This window comes from Haliotis rubra, unplaced genomic scaffold (genome assembly GCF_003918875.1).
Source record: "Haliotis rubra isolate DU_JTF1 unplaced genomic scaffold, ASM391887v1 Scf156, whole genome shotgun sequence".
NCBI classification, from domain to species: domain Eukaryota; kingdom Metazoa; phylum Mollusca; class Gastropoda; order Lepetellida; family Haliotidae; genus Haliotis; species Haliotis rubra.
The window spans coordinates 1,753,056-1,774,771 of record NW_025765514.1 but is presented as its reverse complement, the minus strand read 5'-3'; the positions used below and the strand labels follow the sequence as shown (position 1 = coordinate 1,774,771).

Here is a 21,716-nt window from a genome sequence, read left to right as displayed (position 1 = left end):
GAAAAACAAATACAAGCATGGGTTCTAACAAATGCTGATAACTGCTCTCATTTAGACACCAATATATAACTTCAGGACAGTACCCCCAATCTGACAACCAATTAAACTCTATTGGCTGAAACCTCAAACATACAAGAACTTGATCCATGGTACAGGCAAACTTCCAGAAACTCAGCTATGGACATGATATAAGGCTCATACTCTCAGTACTCTTACATATTAATTTGTGACCATGTGCATGATGTTTGGACACAATTAAATGTAGGTGGAAGCAAAAATAATCTCTCTCTATTGAATCTTATAAATTAACTTCCAATTAGTCACATCAAAAATATGTTAAAGAAGTCTTGGTAGCCTTGAAGACAATTCAATAAAAGTTTTCAATGTTACAATTTTGCTACAAATTGGACAATGTTGGAACTGAACAAAACTAACTAATAATGTAAACAGAGTAAATACTTTATCTCATTCAAGCTGGACTTGTAATACACAGTGTGGACCAGTGAAGTAATCTTTACACACGTCTTTGCCACAAGTCTTTGGGAACTGGAATTTCTGAGTACGTCAAAGGATGATATTCAGTATCTCTCTGCTTAGACCTTACCTACAAAATCATACACCCTGGCTCTTTCCTGCCAGGATTGGTCCTGGGGTGGTGTAGCTTGTTGTGTGGATACAACAGTGGTTGGCAAACCAGACTGGGGCTCAAACTGGAATATCTGTCCTTGTGGGTTGGGGCTTGTGTAGCTGGGACTAGGTGAGGGGGTTGTGTTGGCGCTGTAGGAGGGGGGACCCCATCTGCATCCGACTCACAGCCTCCTGCACCGCCAGCTTCTCTGCAGGTCGGGGTTTTCCTGTGGTGGTTGTAGGAATACCAGCTGCAGCCATACTGGCTTGAACACTGCTAGCAATGGCCTCAGGTGACTGGTGGTGGTTTGCCTCCAGGTGACGCCTCAGAGATCGGGCATCACAATAACTCTTCTCACAACCCTCCATCTGACATTGGTATGGCTTCTTCTCTCGATGTGTCATCATGTGACCGTTGCTGTAATACCAAGTAGCCATCACATTATGTGCACATTCAAAGAATATTTGGAAAAGAAAAACATGACCACATGGGTCTTTCTCCATGTGTGTGAGTGAGTGAGTGAGTTTGGTTTTATGCCGCTATTACGGTATTCCAGCAATATCACACGGAAGGGGACACCAGAAAAGGGCTACACACAATGTACCCATGTGGAGAATTGAACCTGGGTCTTCGACATGACGAGGGAACACCTTAACCAATAGGATACCCCACCGCCCACTCTCCATGTAACAAATCACCATTAACATGATTGGAATGTTAGGAAACCATCATCAGCCAAGTTGAGCAGGGTCAGCTGACCTTTAACCATGATGGTCAAAGTAATCAACTGATCAGATGAGACAGACTACTTTGGGTTGTTTTTTTTGTAATTTATTGCCTTGCTCAGCAATATTCAAGCTATATGATGGCAGTCTGTAAACAATCACGCCTGAACAAGAAAATCCAGCGATAGACATCATGAGCATTGACCTATACAATTGGAGTGAGTGAGTGAGTTAATATTTAACATCACATCGGCAATATTTCAATATTTCATATCGTGATGAAACACAATTGGAAGAAGATGATATGAATCATCCAAATCAGTGATCCCAGCTGATCCCATTAGGTGCCCTTAAGACAAAGGCTAATTACAAACCAATTACAACCATAAAAGGACCCAGTTTTCATCCAATGCATCTTAATAATATGTACATTCTAATGAAAGCAATGTCATCATAGTGATTGTCTATTTGTGGCGTCTGAACTAACAAAGTATACATTCCTTATATACATTCTGTTTCTTGTATATTTTGTTCAGTATCAATCTGACAAGATCACAAATAACAATCAGTCCTTCTGACAGGATTAAATTATTCATCGTTCATCACAAAAAACACAGAATTTGAAAAACGAATACAAAAGCGCAAGCAAAGAAGGTACTGGTTATTGAACATCCAGGATTGACATTTGAAAGCATATAGCTTTCCTTTAAGGGTTGGTGATTGAAGCAAATGCTAGTCAACGATCTTCAAGTAATTTGATAATCAACATTGGTGTATGACTCCTGAAAGTTTCTAGGACTTATGTGCTACCCCACAACGGGCGAGTGGCGAGTTTAGTTTCCCAGCTTTCAGCAATATTCCAGCAATATCACACGGAAGGGGACACCAGAAAAGGGCTACACACAATGTACCCATGTGGAGAATTGAACCTGGGTCTTCGACATGACGAGGGAACACCTTAACCAATAGGATACCCCACCGCCCACTCTCCATGTAACAAATCACCATTAACATGATTGGAATGTTAGGAAACCATCATCAGCCAAGTTGAGCAGGGTCAGCTGACCTTTAACCATGATGGTCAAAGTAATCAACTGATCAGATGAGACAGACTACTTTGGGTTGTTTTTTTTGTAATTTATTGCCTTGCTCAGCAATATTCAAGCTATATGATGGCAGTCTGTAAACAATCACGCCTGAACAAGAAAATCCAGCGATAGACATCATGAGCATTGACCTATACAATTGGAGTGAGTGAGTGAGTTAATATTTAACATCACATCGGCAATATTTCAATATTTCATATCGTGACGAAACACAATTGGAAGAAGATGATATGAATCATCCAAATCAGTGATCCCAGCTGATCCCATTAGGTGCCCTTAAGACAAAGGCTAATTACAAACCAATTACAACCATAAAAGGACCCAGTTTTCATCCAATGCATCTTAATAATATGTACATTCTAATGAAAGCAATGTCATCATAGTGATTGTCTATTTGTGACGTCTGAACTAACAAAAGTATACATTCCTTATATACATTCTGTTTCTTGTATATTTTGTTCAGTATCAATCTGACAAGATCACAAATAACAATCAGTCCTTCTGACAGGATTAAATTATTCATCGTTCATCACAAAAAACACAGAATTTGAAAAACGAATACAAAAGCGCAAGCAAAGAAGGTACTGGTTATTGAACATCCAGGATTGACATTTGAAAGCATATAGCTTTCCTTTAAGGGTTGGTGATTGAAGCAAATGCTAGTCAACGATCTTCAAGTAATTTGATAATCAACATTGGTGTATGACTCCTGAAAGTTTCTAGGACTTATGTGCTACCCCACAACGAGCGAGTGAGCGAGTTTAGTTTTACACCGCTTTCAGCAATATTCCAGCAATATCACTGCGGGGGACACCAGAAATGTGCTTCACACATTGTACCATGTGGAGAAATAAACCCGGGTCCTCGGCATGACGAGCCAATGCTTAAACCACTAGGCTACCCTACCACCCCTACCCCACAACGAAGTATACTTGTGGTCTCAAATTAGGCAAGTGAGCATGTTCAAAATTGGCTACCAGGTAGGATAAGTGAGGACCGTTAACATTCTAGTGCCTCACAGACAGCTTTGGTTACCCGGGGTAATGATGTCCACCATGCTGTATTCACTTAGAGCATGTCCCTGTAGCATCACGTTTATCGCTATATAAGTGACTGTATTACTATTATAAAATTACGGTTCCTTAATCCTAACGGAAATCAAGCTACAATCATAAACATGTTAAAATATGCACACAATCATCACAACTATATCACATCAAAACCTGCTAGTATATATGGAAAACAATATCAGAGCAAAATAAACGCAAAAATCTTACAGATGATCCTGTCGTTTGAAGCCCTTCTGACAGACGGAGCAAACATATTTGCGCTCATCGCTGTGTGTGAGGCGATGCTTGGCCAAGGCACTGGAGTTGTTGAAAGCTTTGTTACAGGTGGGACACTGTATCATAGTTTTAGACGGAGACACCTGAGCCTTGGGCTGGCGGTTTTTACCTTTGGCTTTACTAGCACCATCAGTAGGAGATTCTACAGACTGTCGCCGCTCACCACTACCTGCTGTCAGACAAGTGTGTAATGAGATAACATTTCAAATTGTTCTTTAAACATTATAAATAGCCAATACAAAACAAATAAACAAGCAGAGATATCTGAACTTATCAAATAATTGTTCAACTGTACAATATTCATGAAACATCAGAGGCATTGTTAGGTCATGAGTACTTCAGTTACATTTAAATCAGAAAACATATTTTATTGTCCACAAGTCCATCTCAAAACACATCAAATGACTTTCCAACCAATTCAAACAGATTGTGGTGTTTGATCAGCTTATTCCAAAAATACCCCAAACAACTTGATGTTAATTTTGTGGCAATTTTGCCAAACAGAAACTCAAAAACATGTTTTCAAAGTGTTTCAGCTTATTTCAATTGTGTTTATATGTACTAATTTACTGATAGCAATATGCTAAAACAAAAATATAGTAGTTGTAAACTAATATTGAAACTTCACAATAATTATGAGTGAGTGAGTGAGTTAAAATTTACCGTCACATCAGCAATATTTCAGCCATATCGTGATGACAATGATTATGAAAACACACAAATCAACAAATATAAATGGTGTTTCAAAACAAGTCTTAATCCTAAAGCATGTTATGAAGGATATTTACAGCAATGTTCACATGTATATATGTTTTACAACTGCGTACATAATTGGCTATTATCCAATTCAACCCTATGTCTCCGAATGCAGCTTCTCCAGCTGTTTGCACATTCAGAAGACAATCCACAACATAAACAATTTAGTCAGATCTTCGTTGATATTTGAACATTTGAGGTTGTATGTTAAGATAGAAAATGAAAATCACCTTCTGAATCCCCAGTTGTAGCACTTAAGTTACTTGTTTCTGTAACTGAAAAAACTTGGATCCGAGAAAGGCTGAGGTGAAAGTGACAATGTGTCATGCACATTACTGTCAAATAAATCAAATGAATGAGTAGGATGGCCCTCTGTCAAACGGATATTCTGAGCTGGGTTTCCCATACTGCCAAGAATTCCATCATCTAAGTGTGGCAGGTTTGGAGCAGAATTTGCAGCATTCATATCAAAGGCACTGTCTGGCAGCATGTCGCTGTCGTTGTAGTTTATAGCACTCAACATGGCATCCCCTGCACCACCTGCAGACTGAAACCGAAGTCCTTGCGCTCCAGCTTGAGTTACAGAAGGACTCTGTTGACCAGTGTCAGGATACGATACCACTAAAATGTTCAGGGGTGACATGCCTTTATCCTCAGTTAGATTGCCACCAACTGTCTGCATGTCTTGTCTTTCAAAACCACTTTTCACATCTTTTCCACTGTCACTATTCTGTGTAAAATTAGAATCTGACATTTTTGTGAAAGGTACATATAAACCTGAATTAACAATGTCTTGCAGTGCTTGTGTTGTGACTGGATCAAATGTTTGCCTTAATCCTTTTTCTTCTTTCACTACAGGAAGAGTTTTTAGTCCTTCTGTGAGCAGTGGTATGGAAGCATTGATTGAGAGCGGAATCGTGGGGAAAACATACGAAAGAGATGTTCCCTGATCTGGAAATGCCTGACAATTTTGTAGATCAGCTGCTTGTATAATGGGCAATGGCAGTCCTGATGTATCCATCTTGGGAATTCCTGATAAGACCAACTCTGAATTATCTGCCCCTTTCTGACCTGCTTCCATTGCCCAGCACAAACAACACACATCCCTGAAGACTTTCTAGTAAACACGAGTCACCATTCTATTCATCATTTTATGAACAAGCGTAGTCTTTTTAGTTGATATATTATGCCGTGCAGAATGAGTGGCCATCTGTTGTGTCACATCTTGGCAATATCCTGAGAAAACACAGATGATAAGTTTAAAATACAACAAATGTGAATCACAATATAGACAGGTTCCATTTCACATTCATGAACCATAATCCAATAGAAGTTACATACGTGACAAATGGTTATGTTAAATATTGGTCATCTGATTAACACACATTGGATTTATTGAGGTCACACACAATAAGCTAGTCTCAATTTGGACAATTCAGATGACACGTTCATTTATATAAAAGTTAAAATACAGTTCCGTAACTGGATTAAACAATAGAACTAATAATGTGCGACAATACTTAACACCGTACATCCAAAGATCAACTGATGTCAATTTATCACAATCCGCTAAATTTGACAGATCACATTCATAACGCAATATTACAACCGGAATTTCGGCGATTGTTTACTGTTGTTATTTTGCGGCTACACGTATCTCCGAGATATCTAAAACGAAAGCAACATACGAAATCGATAATCTTTTATTGACACAGCTACTCACAAGTTCCTGACACAACGGTGCAATTTTATAACGATGTCGTAGCTTCCAGATATCTTATTGCGAGAAACGTCAAATGATTGAAATGCGATTTCTAACTCGTAGAGGGTCACTGTATTAAAGCAATACATACTATGAATAACGTGATGCACATGCAAATTAGAAGCTATTTCAAAGATCTTAAGATGTCAAACTATTGCAGACACATACCTTCAGATCTTAAATTAATACAATAAACAGCACAGCAAATGTGAAAGTTGGGGTAAAATCAGGGCAGTCGAACAGCCATAAATTGCCACGGCTGCTTCACTCATTTCTACTGCGACATTCCCTAAAGAGTGCGTGTACAATTTACCGTTACGCTAATCACATAAAATATTTAACCAGAGTGGACAGGTCAAGAAAACACACTAGATATTTACTTCCATTTACCCTCTATCAGATACCAGTTCTTACATAAATATATTTTTGTTTAAATGAAGAAGCTTGCCCATTGATATACTTTCGAGCCGGATGGTAAACAGGTTCCCAAAGTAGTGCATGACGTCAGGTCATGCGAAAGGTACATGGATTACCACTAGCTATATTTAATATTATGGCATAGAATCGCCTGGTTGCAACCTAACATTTCCACTTGCAACAACTAAATATAACATATTAGTTTATTGTGATCCTCACAAAGTTCGTGTCTTTTTCTGTCATTATCCTGCCCAATGATGTAAAACGAAGTACTGATTCGTTACCACGACTATTACACCACGAGATGAATCATATTAATTATTAAATGATTGTCAAATCTTGAACCCATAGCGCCACACAATTTTCCACGATAAATCTGTCATATTGTTATCAGTGACCCGCCCCCTACAATCCGAGAAAGCATTGTCTTTTTTTTTCAAAGCATTGTAAAATCATGTATACATATTATTTTCAGGTATTATCATGAATAAGTACGTTTATTTTCTAATTGCTGTTCACCACAAGTTTGCAGCCTTTGTGTCATGCTCTAAAAATCAGTTCACAACTGATACAATTTAAGTTATTAATGTTACAAGTATTGTTTTTCATTAAAATGTTTCATGACGTACGACTGTAGAAAACGACTAATGTTTTTATATTTTTTTATTAACAACAATTTGAAAGGACAGTTTGTGAGATAATAACAACAATGAAAATAATAATGATAAAGTTGATGTTTACTAATTTATGTCAAAATATAAAACGTCGTTATATATAATTTTAAGCGGTACTTTATTATATACGGCCATTATCATCAGTATTATAAAGGTCAGGAACACACTGTATAAATTAACACTTGTCACTAAACAATATATCACCTCAACACCTACATAATGAACCCTTACTAACAGGGCACCCCCTTCGTTAATTGAGGATAATAATAGGTTGCTATAGCAACAAACAACAATGTAAATCCCCAGCTAATTGAAACGGGTTAATTAGTCAGTTACACCTGGCGACCAATCAAATTAATATTTATTCTTTATGTGGCTCCTAAAGAGGTTACCTTTCCAAATTAGGAGCAGCAGAATTATGTACATGTCTAGTGTGCATTTGTGTTGGTATTTCTTCGTGAAGATCTGTACATGTTGATGATTGGTAATTGTTAATGCAGAGACATGACTTTTCTGTGTGATTTTTTAAACGAAAACATACAACATAGGAACGAATACATTCTTTTCATGTGTACATCTGTAGTCTTGAACCATACACGACGTTATGCCTTGGTCCATAAGAAGACCGTTTTGAGAACCATTTAAAGGAAAATAGGTCGTGTTGAACATATTATTGAAATAGTACACAAGTGCCCGAGAAAGCTACTTTGACCTGAAATATAGAGTGTCAGTTTACACCATCTATATATTGAATAAGGGAAGTAACTGGTAAAAATTCACAATTTCCCATTTGTTCTTTCGTCATCAGAATATGTGCTTGTGACGTCATATTCAAATCTGATATGGCGGAAAGCCGTCGAAGCAAAATGCCAACATACGATTCTCCACCTGGTAAGATGTCATTGACTGTTATTTGAGCTGTCTTTACCTTAAATTTTGATAAATCAGTCACATATTTGCCACTCTGGACAGAGAACGCAGAATAGTCTTTTATCAACAGTCATTCTGAAGGTGAACTCTACACATATTTTCATCTCGATTTTACACAACCACAATTTGCCAGCATGGAAGATATGAAACGGATGGATTTTTTAGCAGTGACTAGAGTGTGTGAATCATGTAAACATCTTTTACAAGCCAAGTCTGGATTGTATTCTGTTTCCGCACCGTGAATCAAATATTAACTAAGACACAGAGTCCTGCATTTTTAAGAATACAGCAAAAACTTCAAGAAAAACTTGAAAATGAGCAACCGACCATTCGAACTGGGATGATCCTCCACTGAGCTCCTGTATTTGGCCTATCGTGATATTCTGTAAATCAGATCGAGTAATCGTGTAGATTAATGTTATAGATCTAGATAAGACAAAGAGATATCATTAAACCATATGCGTTACATTATTGATGACTGCTCATCATATTCAAGCGATGCAAAATAGGACAAACAAAATTCAATAAATATAATCTACTGACAGGTGTTTTGGTTGTGTTTATTTGACAACTAGATCTGTTCGTGGTAGAAGAGATAGGACAACAGCAGCATCAATAAAATGTATATTCAGTGCTTTACTTTATCACATCTGCCCTTCTCAACATGGTCAAGACAAGATTGATTAAATGGGCACTGATCTAGAGCAATTCCCCAGGACTGTTTTTCACTTTGTTTATTTCTTTTTTTTAACCATGGGGACCCAGAAGATATTCCAGAATCCCATTTTACGACCTTTGAGGGGGACCCCTGTAAGCACAATTGATTGTATAAGGGTGTATCCTCACATTCAGCAGCAAAGATGATGTATAGTTTCGTATTTCAGTTAATTGGGAAATGTAGTCATCTTTGAGACACTTTAATATTTCAGGTGCTGTACAAACTGATTGCAAAATATGTCCATTTATTGTGGTAACAATTCCAAACATTTTGAAGGTTAATTTTCCTTCCTACTGACTTCAAATGTTAGGATCGAAGGAAAACTCAAATCAATATACATTTTTGGTAATTTCGGCTTATAATCCAAGCATGATAAATGTTTTATAATGTATTAATGGACTTTTGAAAAATATTTAGTCAATCTGTTTTTAGTGAATTTGAGAAATGTCCGTATTTTACCCATACAGGCCTATCCAGAAAAGGCTTGTGAAAATATGTCTATCTCACATCGAAGAAATTCTCAACAATAACGTAAATAAAGTGGATTGGTACTGTTGAATGCTGCAAGAAGTGAATGAAATCAAAATGCAAATATCAAAATTAAAACTAACAAAAGTTATGTTAAATATATCAGGCAGTTACCTTGTTCCAGGAATGTATCCATCAACGTGATCCATATCCACATAAAGGAACAATATCTCATCAATCTAGTGCTGACAGAAAAGTATTTTTGATAATTTATCAGTATTTAGTAAATGATAATCAATCTCATTGATGTATATCAATATCTAGCCCTGATGGCTTGTATCATCCATATACTATACATATCTCAACAAAAGAAACCTATGATTAGTGAACTAATCACAGATTATGTCAGCACCATACCCATGGTCACAGGTTTCACCAAACTGGTAAACATCTGTCACCTGTTTCAGATTAGGCCAGCAACAAATATACTATGAGGTGAATATGATATGGTTTATGAATGTATTGTAACAAATATCAATATTTATTCAGGGATACTTTGTTTGATAGCAAGGAATTAAAATAACAGACATAATGTAATTACTGAGGTTGAAACCTTTCACTAAAGTTTCAGTGATGATTTCTGTAAAGCAAAGGAGCAATACTAAGTGGACAATGCCACATATAGTCTGAAGACAGTGCTGTAAGTAGCCTTGGCAAAATGACACAGGGTACACTGCTGCATGGCTTGGATATATTTGATTTGGCTAATCACACTTAGATAAAAAACAAATTAGATCCCAGTGAAAAGAACACTGTTAAAAATGTTTGTAAATCACAAGTATTGAATTGAATTCATACGTATTATTTCACCGAATACGCGAGTGGACTATTTCACCCTTTCCTTGAACAGACACACCCGTGAAGATCTGGGCTAGAATTGGTCTTCAGTAACCCATGCTTGTTGTAAAAGGCGACTAACAGGATCAGGTGGTCAGGCTCGCTGACTTGGTTGATACATGTAATCATATCCTAATTGCGTAGATCGATGCGCATGCTGTTGATCACTGGATTGTCTGGTCCAGGCTCGATTATTTACAGACCGCCGCCATATAGCTGGAATGGAGTGCAGCGTAAAACTAAACTTACTCACTCATTGCACAGACACACCATGATAAAACTGAGATACTGTTGCAACAAACCCAATCCACTCACTTGTAATGAGTTGAAATGTTTCACAGCTGTTCCTGAACTTTGAACACAAGCTTAATATATATTTGGAGGCTCATGGTTTTCCAAGCATGCAAATTGAAAATTGTATTTTTATTATGGAAATCCAAAACAAATCTATCAAATTTTGAAAAGTTTATTTTTATTGCTTTACAATTTTGCACCAATTAGGGCTGCAATGAATCCACTATGCTTATTATGAGGCAAATATGATACGTATCAAGAATATTGGGTGACCATATCACTGTCCAGTTCAATACGTAAGAGTGTTGACTATTTACCTGACTGGAGTGGATATATTCCAGTTAGCATATTTCATTTTGATAAGTAACTCAAATGCAAGTAAAAATATTCCTTTTTTAGTTTTTAAAAACAATCCTGATCACAAATAACTAATTGAATTTGTGAAGGGATACTGTTCAATTCGTTCAAGTGAATCGTAACATCCCCAGTTGCAAGTGGTTAACTTTGTCATGAAAATTAATGCAAGCTACAGAAATGAAACACCACTACTGTTGTCAATGTTACTGGGTCCTTTAGGTTTCAGAGTTCGAAATACCCCATATACTAGTGTGCCATGGCACAGTAAGTACAGAAATGGCCCGGCTAAAAAATGTTCTCGGTGCCCTTTTGACACGCTAATTATTTTAAGAGACATAACTCACATTTAGTCATTTAATCCCCAAAACAATGTTGTTGTTTTTCAAATTGAACAATACCAGACATATTTGAATGCTCATAAGGGGTGGTGGGGTAGCCTAAGTGGCTCATCGCGCCGAAGACCCGGTTCGATTCCCCACATGGGCACAATGTGTTAAGCCCATTTCTGGTGTCCCCCGCCGTGATATTGCTGGAATATTGCTAAAAGCGGCGTAAAACTAAACTCAGTCAGTCAGTCAGTGAATGCTCATAAACCCATATCTTTATTTAACAATAAACTTCAAATGATCATCATCATTGTCATTTATTGTAAAAATATGTGAGCATACTCGATTTCAGAAAGGCACACCTAAAATATTTGTCTGGTGCCCTTAGGTACACTTAGAAAAAAAGTAATTCTATCCTTGGGTTTTCCCTGAAAGCATGTAGAATAACTGGACCATAATTTTTCAACTGAGGTTTTGACAAGGACTCATTGCCTTTCATGCAAGCTTATTTTGTTAACTAATTGTTTGACCGGCATTCTAGAAATTGCTGGTTCAATAACAACAATCCGACTTCAAGAATAACCTATGAAGATCCGGGTTAGAACTGGTCTTCAGCATCCTATGCTTGTCATAGATCGGGTGGTTAGGCTTGCTGACTTGGTGACACATGTCATCGTATCTCAATTGCACACAATGATGCTCATACTGTTGATCACTGGATGGTCTGGTCCAGACTCAATTTATAGACTGCTGGCGTATAGCTGGAATATTGCTGAGTGCAGCGTTAAACAATGAAACCAAAAAACAACTTCTGTTTATTGTATAGAGCGATATTTCATGGTAAATTCTTCTACCTTTAAGTCATATTCTTTGGTTTATCTGACACTGTCACAGACACTAGTAGTAACTAGGGCTGCAACGAATCCGGTGTGAGGTGAATATATGATACATATCATGACTACTGGGTAACAAATACAAATATTGGGTAATGAGTACGAAAACATGAAGACAGCTGAAGCATTATTCATTATGTTCAGTAAAACAATAACAAAATTACACTTTGACATGTTTTGACCGAAGTGACCTTTCTTAATATATCGTGACAATGACCAGTGACCAAATTACTGTAAAAATAAAATATATATGAGTGTTGACAATTATCCTGCGTGGTTTAGATGTAGTCCCTTTTGCATATCTCGCTTTGATAAGTTACAACCAAGTTCATATAATGAAAGTTTCCTGTGCGATTCAATGAATACGAAAGTGAATCAATCATATCAGTCCCAGTAGGAACCACTATGTATTTGAGAAGGAGAATGTGTAAGTGAATTTTGGCATTGTCAACCAGAAAGGTAACATTTAACACCCTGTAGTATATCAGGGCTCCAGATAATTTTTCATGATCAGGAGTACGTACTCCTTATTTTTTCGATATAGGAGTCTTGGACAACAATAAGAGTACATTTAGAGTACTGAATGGAATTTAATGGGGTATCAGTAATCTTGTGTTTCGTTTCATATATGCACCACAACATTGCTACTCTTGTGTAAACAGGTCAGGAAACAATAAAACAATACTTTTTCAGATAAATATGTCTGTAAATGATTCTGAAACCGTACACCATTGCTATGGTCCATATTTGCTACCTTTTTAAAATTGTTTCCTACCGCATCGTGCTTATTTTATATCCGTTACATACGCCGATACGGCCCTTATCTGTAGCCCTGTATATGTTTCATTACTGCAGTGTTCATGAATAGTGTTTGACCCTCTGACAAATCCGGCAGATTCACCAATGGTCCGATAGAAGTCTACAACCCGCCGGCCCCAGTGTCTGACTATATTTCACAATGACTTTGACTGAAGTTGTTATATGTGACATGTGAAACTTGTTTGCTGTTTATAAATCTTATGTTTGTTAATAATTTCAATACCCATTATAAGAAAAGTTGAATCTGAAATGTGTGTTTAATTCTATTCTATGGGTCCTGTAAATTTTCAATATGTGATGGCTTGGAAAATAGATTTGTTTAAAGAGCCTGAGGTGTTATTGTTACATTGACTGTTAATAATAATATACAATTTTAGAATGCCTCTGAATTTAACAAAATATCAGCTTTAGAAAATCAGATTATAATTTCGAATGTTTTTTATTGTTTCACAACATGCCTGGGTGCCATTGTACAAAGCGATCTTAGCGCTAAGGTGACCATACTTTAACATAGACTTAAGGTAGTTTTAGGGCTAAGGTTTTGTACAACGGCACCCTGGTAAGGACACTAAGTTTGAAATTACGTATAAAATCTTGTACATGTGGAACTGGTGAAATTGATCGTTGGTTTGAGTAACAGCCAGTGATCAATGATTGATCATGAAAGATGTCAACCTGTGAAAATGATTGATGTGTTATCAATCATGAATTAGAAAAAAGCATAAATTTAGAGCTGTCATTCTGTATAAAAATCACAGCATATGAAACTGCAAAACTTGAATACTAGTGTATCATTTGTTCTGTACTATAAATACAGCGACATTCCTTTATGATATTGAAACATTCTGAAGCTTTTGTGTATTTGCGCATGTGATACTCAATTTATTGTGGTGTGATTATGTAGCCCACACAAATCATTCCACACCATGCTTTTGTTTGTTTGGTATTTTTGCCTGTTTAGTTCAGACAAAGGTTGTTAGTATGTGTTAACACTCACGCAGGTCATGTCAGCATTGTTCTGCATGCCATATGTCATGACATGTACTGTGGCTCAACCAGGAAACCAGTTGTCCTATATGTTGTTAACGACATATCATAATGCAGTTGGAAGTTCACACTGCATTGATCTGCATGTCCATTATGTATAATTAATTTGTTGGGAAATAAAGGCTGACATCCGTCAGCAATCTGCAACATGTCCAACTTCACCTCCATGTTATCTATTGACATGTGGGACAAAGTTCAGTCAGACCAGCTCCTGTAGCCTGCATCAAATACTCTCTGCAAGCACTGACTGGGAGCTCTATAAGAGCAGTATTTACTGGTAGAATCAGACAGAAGGTTGTTGAAATTCTCCCTGCAGGGAGTTTGTGTGGGAGATCTTCAAATGGAGGTTGTTCACAGACAAGGTAGGGTGTTGTATTCCTTCTTGTTGAGATAATATCTCGACACTTCGTTTTCAGTTTCAGGCTGTTGTTTTGAAGCTTGGAATTTCCGAGTTGTTTGAAAAACATAATGTTGCAATGGTTTGATACTTTTTCCATGTCTCCCTCCCTTTAAGAATAGAGCAGACGGCAAATGAAAATATGGCTGGATTCTGCATTGATCTTTCAATTGGCTCATTATTGACGGGTTCAGTCAATATTCAGATTGAACTGGTATGTGCTACTTCATATTGCTGTGTTGATGAGTTTTGTTGAAAAGTGTTGCATACAGAATTGACCTGAAATCTCTTGGGACTTACTTCAGTTCACCACACAACAAGTTGAACAACAAGGCTTTTGGCAAGCTGTCATCGTGTGAGATAGGTGTAGGGAAGATGAGGTCAAAGGTGTGTTTAAGTGTGTCATGTGCATGAATGTATGTCTAAGGTCAGTTGTATAACAGTCAGTGGTGGTCATATATCATTCCCCGTGCTGATGTCACTATTTACAGTTTCTATATTTAGTATAACCAGGCTATAGTGGAAGAGTAGACACCTAGAATAGGACAACATGACAGATGAACCTGTTCAACTAGATTTAGCATGGAATCAAAACTCTTTCTAATGGCATACAAATAAACAGCCTTAGTTACTTTCTGAATGGAGTTGGGGACTTATTTTATAAACTTCAATTCAGATTCACAAAGATTCTTTTATGTGATACTGTCCATGTGTTGTACAAACTGTAATCATCTGATGTATTGTTTTATTTTTGGAATAATCTTGAATCCATTTATAACTTTGATTGATTTAATTCCAGTGAAAGGAGAGATTTTTGTAATGTATAGGGGCTTCTTCATGACTACCTGGTTTAGAATTCCAGTGAGCAGGCTGATGATGCCAGATCAATGTCTAACTCTGTTCCAGACAAACGATCATATTGAAATTGATATAAGGCACAGTTCCATATTAGCAGAACATAATAGTTACATTTTGTCAAAACACAAGTCAATAACTAGTATTTATTGTGAATGAGTTATATTTGATACATATTGCTCACTATCATTGCTCTACATCACATATCAGCTGGTGTATCATCATGCAAATGATAATTGACATAATTGATTCATGAACAGACCCAATAGGAGCCAGTAAACCTATGTACATTTAGTTTTGTCAGATCATATTAGTTTGTCTTGTACATATTGTGATTGGTCTAAAACCTTGTTAAGCCAAACATGCACCCAGAATGCACAAGTGTCAAGATTGGAAAGTATACTCATCCCAAGAGACACACAATAATATTCACTGTCCAGGGAAGCTATGGGCAGGGCTTCAGATAAGGGCGACCGCCTGTGTGGTGTAGTGGTTAGAGCGGAAGGTCGTGGGTTCGATGCCTGACCACGTCATACCAAAAGATTAAAATATGGTACTTATTGGTCCCTGCCTGGCGCTCGGCATTAGTGGGTACAACAAGGACTGGTTGGCTCGGAGTCAGTAAAATGTGTCTGAGTTGGGTATTCATGCTTCACTGCGGCATGGTGTCTCAGTGGGCTAGCACTATAAAACCAGCTTCAGTCTGGGCTATAGTCTGTCTCACAGTCCCTGAACCACATTAATTTCCCTACTGCCAAGCCCATTCTGCAGTGCTAAAGCCTTAAAGATCACATAAACCCTAGGGGGGTAAAAATACATAAATCACTAACTGGCATCGTTATAAATGAAACCCCGTCATTAAAACTACTCATTTCGACCTTTAATTGACTTAAATCGACCTTTTTGACAACAGTGCACAATTCTCACCCGCGAACGAAATTTCAACCAATCAGAGCGGCGCGACTCTGTGACGTCATATGAGGAATAGCTTTGAGGGCCGATGCAAAATTCATCTACATTTTAGGGGGTAAATTATCTTGTTTACAGGCTTGTATAAACCTGAAATCGTGACAATTGTTGTGGAAAATGAAAGCTATATGTTCTCACAATCTACTGTCATTTAATTTTGTCTCCTGCTTTGCCTAGTTTCCGAAGTTACAACTTGTTTTCATAGACGCTTCTGTCACAATTGATTGGTGTCGTTAGGCCCTATTTGTATAATGACTGATCCAAATTGATCCCATTTCTGTGTTTTTACCTCGATATTTAATCATGTCATGTAAAAATCTGTTTGTATTCTCAAAACAGTGTCGGCCCATAAGTTTTCACATGCAATACAGCAATTAATACTCCCTTGTTGTAACCCGTGTTAGGTGGTATAAACCTACACATGTTATTTGTCATCATTCACTTGATGGTCAGTTAATGAATTTATAACAGGTATAATTAGTGGTAACACACTTAGATTACCCGACAAAGGTTCCCATTTGGCATTTCTTGTGTCTGGAGTAAATATTCAACATTATAAACATCGATCAAAGGATTAACCGATAACACGCTGATTGATTAATTACTTTTTATCTTACACAGCGAATTGTCAAAAGGTAGTGTTTATGTATGTAGATTTACTAATCTATACTGAATACACTCTGCCGTGTCGGTGTCTGCGAAAAACAACGCCCTTCTTTCAAAGGATTAACCGGCAATACATTGATTGATTGCCCATTATTGGCTAACTAAATTACTGTTTTTAATGAAAGCGGACATTATGCAATTAGTTGCCAGGTGTGCTATCTTGGGTGACCATTGAGACTATACACCAATACCTGAAAAGATTTATCACTTTTCGTATATTAAACTGTTAAAAGACACATCATTTGGAACAGTTTTGTGGATATTGATGGATACATTCCTCAAACAAGGTAATGGCCTGATATTGTTCCTATAACTTTAATCTGTTTTAATTTTAATATTTGCATTTTGTTTTTGTTCATTTGTCGTAGCATTCAACAGAATCATTGTTTTCGCCGTGAAGTGTAATGAGACAGACAACATACACTAGGGTGTGTGCTAATTATGATTCACATTGGCAAACTATAAAATGTCTAGATATTACAGTTCTGTTATAAATTCACTATAAGTATCAGCAGATCGTCAGCTTTTATTTAGTTTCAAAATGCATAAAAGTATGATAATAAACTAATTAGGATTATAAGACCAAATATAAAGCACATTGACTAGTATCTACATACTGGTGAGTGGACATTAACCATGTGAATGTAGCAAGAAATTTATTGCGCAGTATTGTGACTTCGACCCCACCTCGCCTCGTGGAAGAAATCGTTATGTTATAAGTTGTGTCATGCAAAATCCTTTTGGTTATGATTCCAATACATATTTAACTACTTAGTAGAAAGTAGTTTTGATTTTCTAACTTGATGAAACAAACTATAATCTCATTAATTCTAACAGACTTTACGATTTTCAAAAATGGTAGCCCTGTCGGGAACATCCGCCAGTCTGTGCATAAATGCTATTTAGGTTTGTTTTCACCGAAGTTACAAAATCAAAACTACTTTCTACTGGTAGTAAAATATGTATTTTATTGATGGCCAATAGGATTTTGCGCGTGACATAGCTTGATAACATAACAATTTCTCTCCTGGCAGCGTAGGTGGGTGTCAATATAATACTACTTACAATATTATTGTTACTTCGACCACAACCTCACTTCCGAGGAAGAAATCGTTATGTTACAAGTTGTGTTATGGAAAATCTTTATGGTCATCAATCATATACATATTTTACTATAACTAGTAAGTAGTTTTGATTCTTTAACTTCCTTGAAGCGATCTTAACACAAGTAAGATATCGCTTCAGGCTTCCTGGCAACGCCAAACCGCGACTCACAAACATAACCCATTTAGCAACTAACTGCGGGGTCCTGTGGAAATCTGTGCATGGTGACACCATCACCCGACCCAGGAGCAAATTGACGACAAAGCAACGATTCGATCATGTAATGCGTTCATGCCGAAATCATCAAAATGATGAGCGTGCTACACACTTTCTATACAACTAACTGAAAATCGTTCCTCATATGACGTCACTGCAGTGCTCTTACGTAACCTGTCTGTGGTTTCGTTGGCGGGCGAGAGGGAAGCAGGCGACTGTTTGGCCACTTTTAATCGCTCGGTATTAATTAACCACAAGTTTTTAAAGAATAAATTTGGTGTTCCGCATAAGACTAACCACAAATCTTTCATATGTAATGGTTAAAAGAGTAACAAAAAACAAAGTTTAGTGGTTCTTTAAATAAAGCAAGTCTAGATTTCCTCAGGTTCAGGTTCTGAATCTCTGGTCTCCCTAGGGCTCCTTTTCAATATAGATGGGGTTGTTTGTTACTATCAAAATTATATATATTCAGAGACTAAGCCTTAGTCTATCTGGGCTAGTACAAGCTGCCGCACATACACATACACACACATGCATGTCGTCATATGAGCGAAATATTCTCAAGTACGACGTTAAACCCAATGTCACCTCACCTCACCTCACCTCAGATACGGGCCGTATCAGCGTATGTACGGATAAAAAATATGCACGATATGGTAGGAAATAATTTAGAAAACATAGCAGATACGCACCACAGCAATGGTGTACGGGCTTAGAATCATTTACAGACGTATTTATCTAAAACATATCAATCTATTTCAAGCAGTGTCCCATCTTTGGATTTACGTGATAGCAACACATTGGGGTTTCCCTTGTTGTGTTTTGGGAATCCTGGTTGCTACGGTTAATTTTGATTGGTCAAAATTGCACACATGTATGTAAACATGGCGGCACAGAAACAAATTACAAGTTTCTTTCAGAAACAAGACTGTGCCTCAACGGCTTGTAAACCGTCAAGTAATCAAATTGCTGTACGAATAATGAACGGACAGCTTACTAGTGTCACTTGTTCGTCTTGTCGTAGTCACACTCCATTAATTCCATTCACTACTTCAGTAGATGTACACTTAAGGTTTTCAGTACTCCTATGTTGAAAAAAATAAGGAGTATGTACTCCTGAAGTTGAAAAATTATTTGGAGCCCGGTATAGGTGTTAGTTATTTCATTCTCATAATGAATACTGATCATGTGATCATTGATTTATTTCAGACAGAACAGTAATTTTCAAAATGTACTATATTACACCATTTCATAACTTGAAGGACCCTCATATTTCCTCTGAGGGCCGATGGGGTAGTCTAGCGGTTAAAGCTTTCACTCATGCCGAAGACCCAGGTTCGATTCCCTACATGGGCACAATGTGTGAAGCCCATTTTTGTGTCCCCCGCCGTGATATTGCTTGAATATTGCTAAAAGCGGCGTAAAAACTCACTCACGCACTCACTCAAGCACTCACTCGCTATATCCTCTGAGGACCCTTCTAACAGATTATTGGGGTCAAGGGACACACATTTTATAAGTCATGGTAGAAGCCTGGCTTATGTACTGGTACATTTTCAGTCATGTGTATAGTGCAGGTCACTATTGCAGTGTTGGTTAATTATATGATTGATAAAGCTCTGTGTGTAGAAGAAACTGGGTCTTTTCATCATAGGTTCCCCCACTCCTGATGATTATGTCATATTGGTTTTGGTTAGTTTCTGTCAGCGTTCCTAATCCCATTGTTTCCGGAACTTAACTCTAAAACTACTTGAACAATCTTCACCAAATTTGGTATACTGCCTCGCCAAATCATGTAGATGTGCCTCTTTGGGGATTAGAGTTTATTTTTTCAATTTCACTTTTTTCTATTTTCATGGCAACAATTTGGAGTTTTGAAGGGTAATGTTCGTTTCCAGAGCAAAATTCTGAAACTAATTGACCCACCTTCACCAAATTTGCTATACTGCCTCTCCATATCATGTAGATGTGCCTTTTGGGGGTTTGAACTTTTCTTTCAATTTTATTTTTTTCTGTTGAGGTCTTAACGTTGAATTGGGGGAAGGGGGAGACATCTGTTTTTACGAGTAAAAACACTTTCTAGTTTGAAATAATTGTACATTGATGGGTAGGTCCCACAATTTCTTGAAGAGAATACAGATGATTTTCTCCTAGCTACTCTTGAGATTCATTTACTCCTTACTGCTTGGAGACAAAAGTCACAGTAAAGGTGTTGAAATAAGTAGTTGTTTTTATCTTGGTGTTCTAGTTTTGCTGATTAATTAGTAAGTTTAATGATTGATGAGTTTATGATGATTTAATCATCAGTTTACAGTCAAATCACATGAATCAACCCTATCCATCCTTTCATACATACATTTAGAAACCTAAATACAGTGATGAAGTTATTGTAATTCCTACACAGCCCATACAAAGAAATTGGTTTCTAACCCTTGTAATCTGCAATGTGCTTTGAACGTCCTGTTGCTTGACGCCTACACTAAGTTTCTTCACCTTCCCGATGGGTAAATGCAGACGTCCTCACATGTTTACAAACTCCTACACCAAGTTGTTTCCTTTCCCCTCTCTTACTCCAACATCCATGTGTGCTGGCTCTGCGATGAGTTGTGAATGCTAAAGTACATGCATCTGTTTGCAGGGATTTATCTAGTATTCCTAAGTACCCTTGATAGGTGAATTTTTAGACATATATTCTAAGTGGGGATATTTTAATGTCCTTATCAGTGATGGAAATACAAAAATAAATATTATATTTTAATGCAGCATTCAGTGTAATTATGTAACACTTAAGTATTCAAGCCTATTCTTTTGGTCTACAGTTAGTAAAATACAGGTTATCTCTAAAAAGTTATATAGTTGCAACTAGGGTAATGTGAATTTGGAAATTTATTAATTTCGTGAGATGGGACAAGTATATAAAAATACAATTTATAGTTAAAATTTTCAAATTCCAATTTTGGAATATTTACTGATATTTGCTGCAGAGTAAATAAATAATCTGTTTCCAGAGTGTAGTGTTTTGGACAGGAGTCCAAACTGTTGATTATATATAGGTTGTTCTTGCCCCACACATCACATATTGCAGGGAATTGCTTGTCTTGGCAGGAGTAATGAATGCATGCCTTGCTCTCGTGGAAGATGTTTCCATCATGAGCAGTCAGATATACTTGACAAGGTGATTTTATTTTAAGATCTGTGTGATGATTCAGATGATGTGATTGTGATTTCGTGCGAAATTACTAAGCCGTTGATCACGGTTCTATTGTTGGGAAGATGATTATCAGCCAGCTAAGAATACGTCGGCATTAACAGCTTCAGACTGGGGTGAATACTGATGGAGCAAGTG

The 21,716-nt window shown here is 37.2% G+C and overlaps 2 protein-coding genes across 3 annotated transcripts in view; one reads left to right on the top strand and one right to left on the bottom strand.

Moving 5' to 3' along the window:
• The window catches only part of LOC124270916 (transcriptional-regulating factor 1-like), a 29,727-nt gene extending 22,966 nt beyond the window's left edge, over positions 1-6,761 (bottom strand). The window contains 6 exon segments of the mRNA XM_046705977.1: positions 605-800; positions 802-1,045; positions 3,737-3,977; positions 4,792-4,884; positions 4,886-5,797; positions 6,492-6,761. Coding sequence (XP_046561933.1) covers positions 605-800; positions 802-1,045; positions 3,737-3,977; positions 4,792-4,884; positions 4,886-5,315 — 1,204 coding nt within the window. The 5' untranslated portion in view covers positions 5,316-5,797; positions 6,492-6,761.
• Positions 6,762-8,202: 1,441 nt separating this feature from the next.
• The window catches only part of LOC124270969 (atlastin-2-like), a 32,020-nt gene continuing 18,506 nt past the window's right edge, over positions 8,203-21,716 (top strand). The window contains exon 1 of one of the 2 annotated variants that reach the window (XM_046706040.1): positions 8,203-8,305. In XM_046706040.1, coding sequence (XP_046561996.1) covers positions 8,257-8,305 — 49 coding nt within the window. In that variant the 5' untranslated portion in view covers positions 8,203-8,256. Of the gene's footprint in view, positions 8,306-14,388; positions 14,526-21,716 lie in introns of those variants that run through there. The other variant, XM_046706041.1, reaches the window with a different exon arrangement.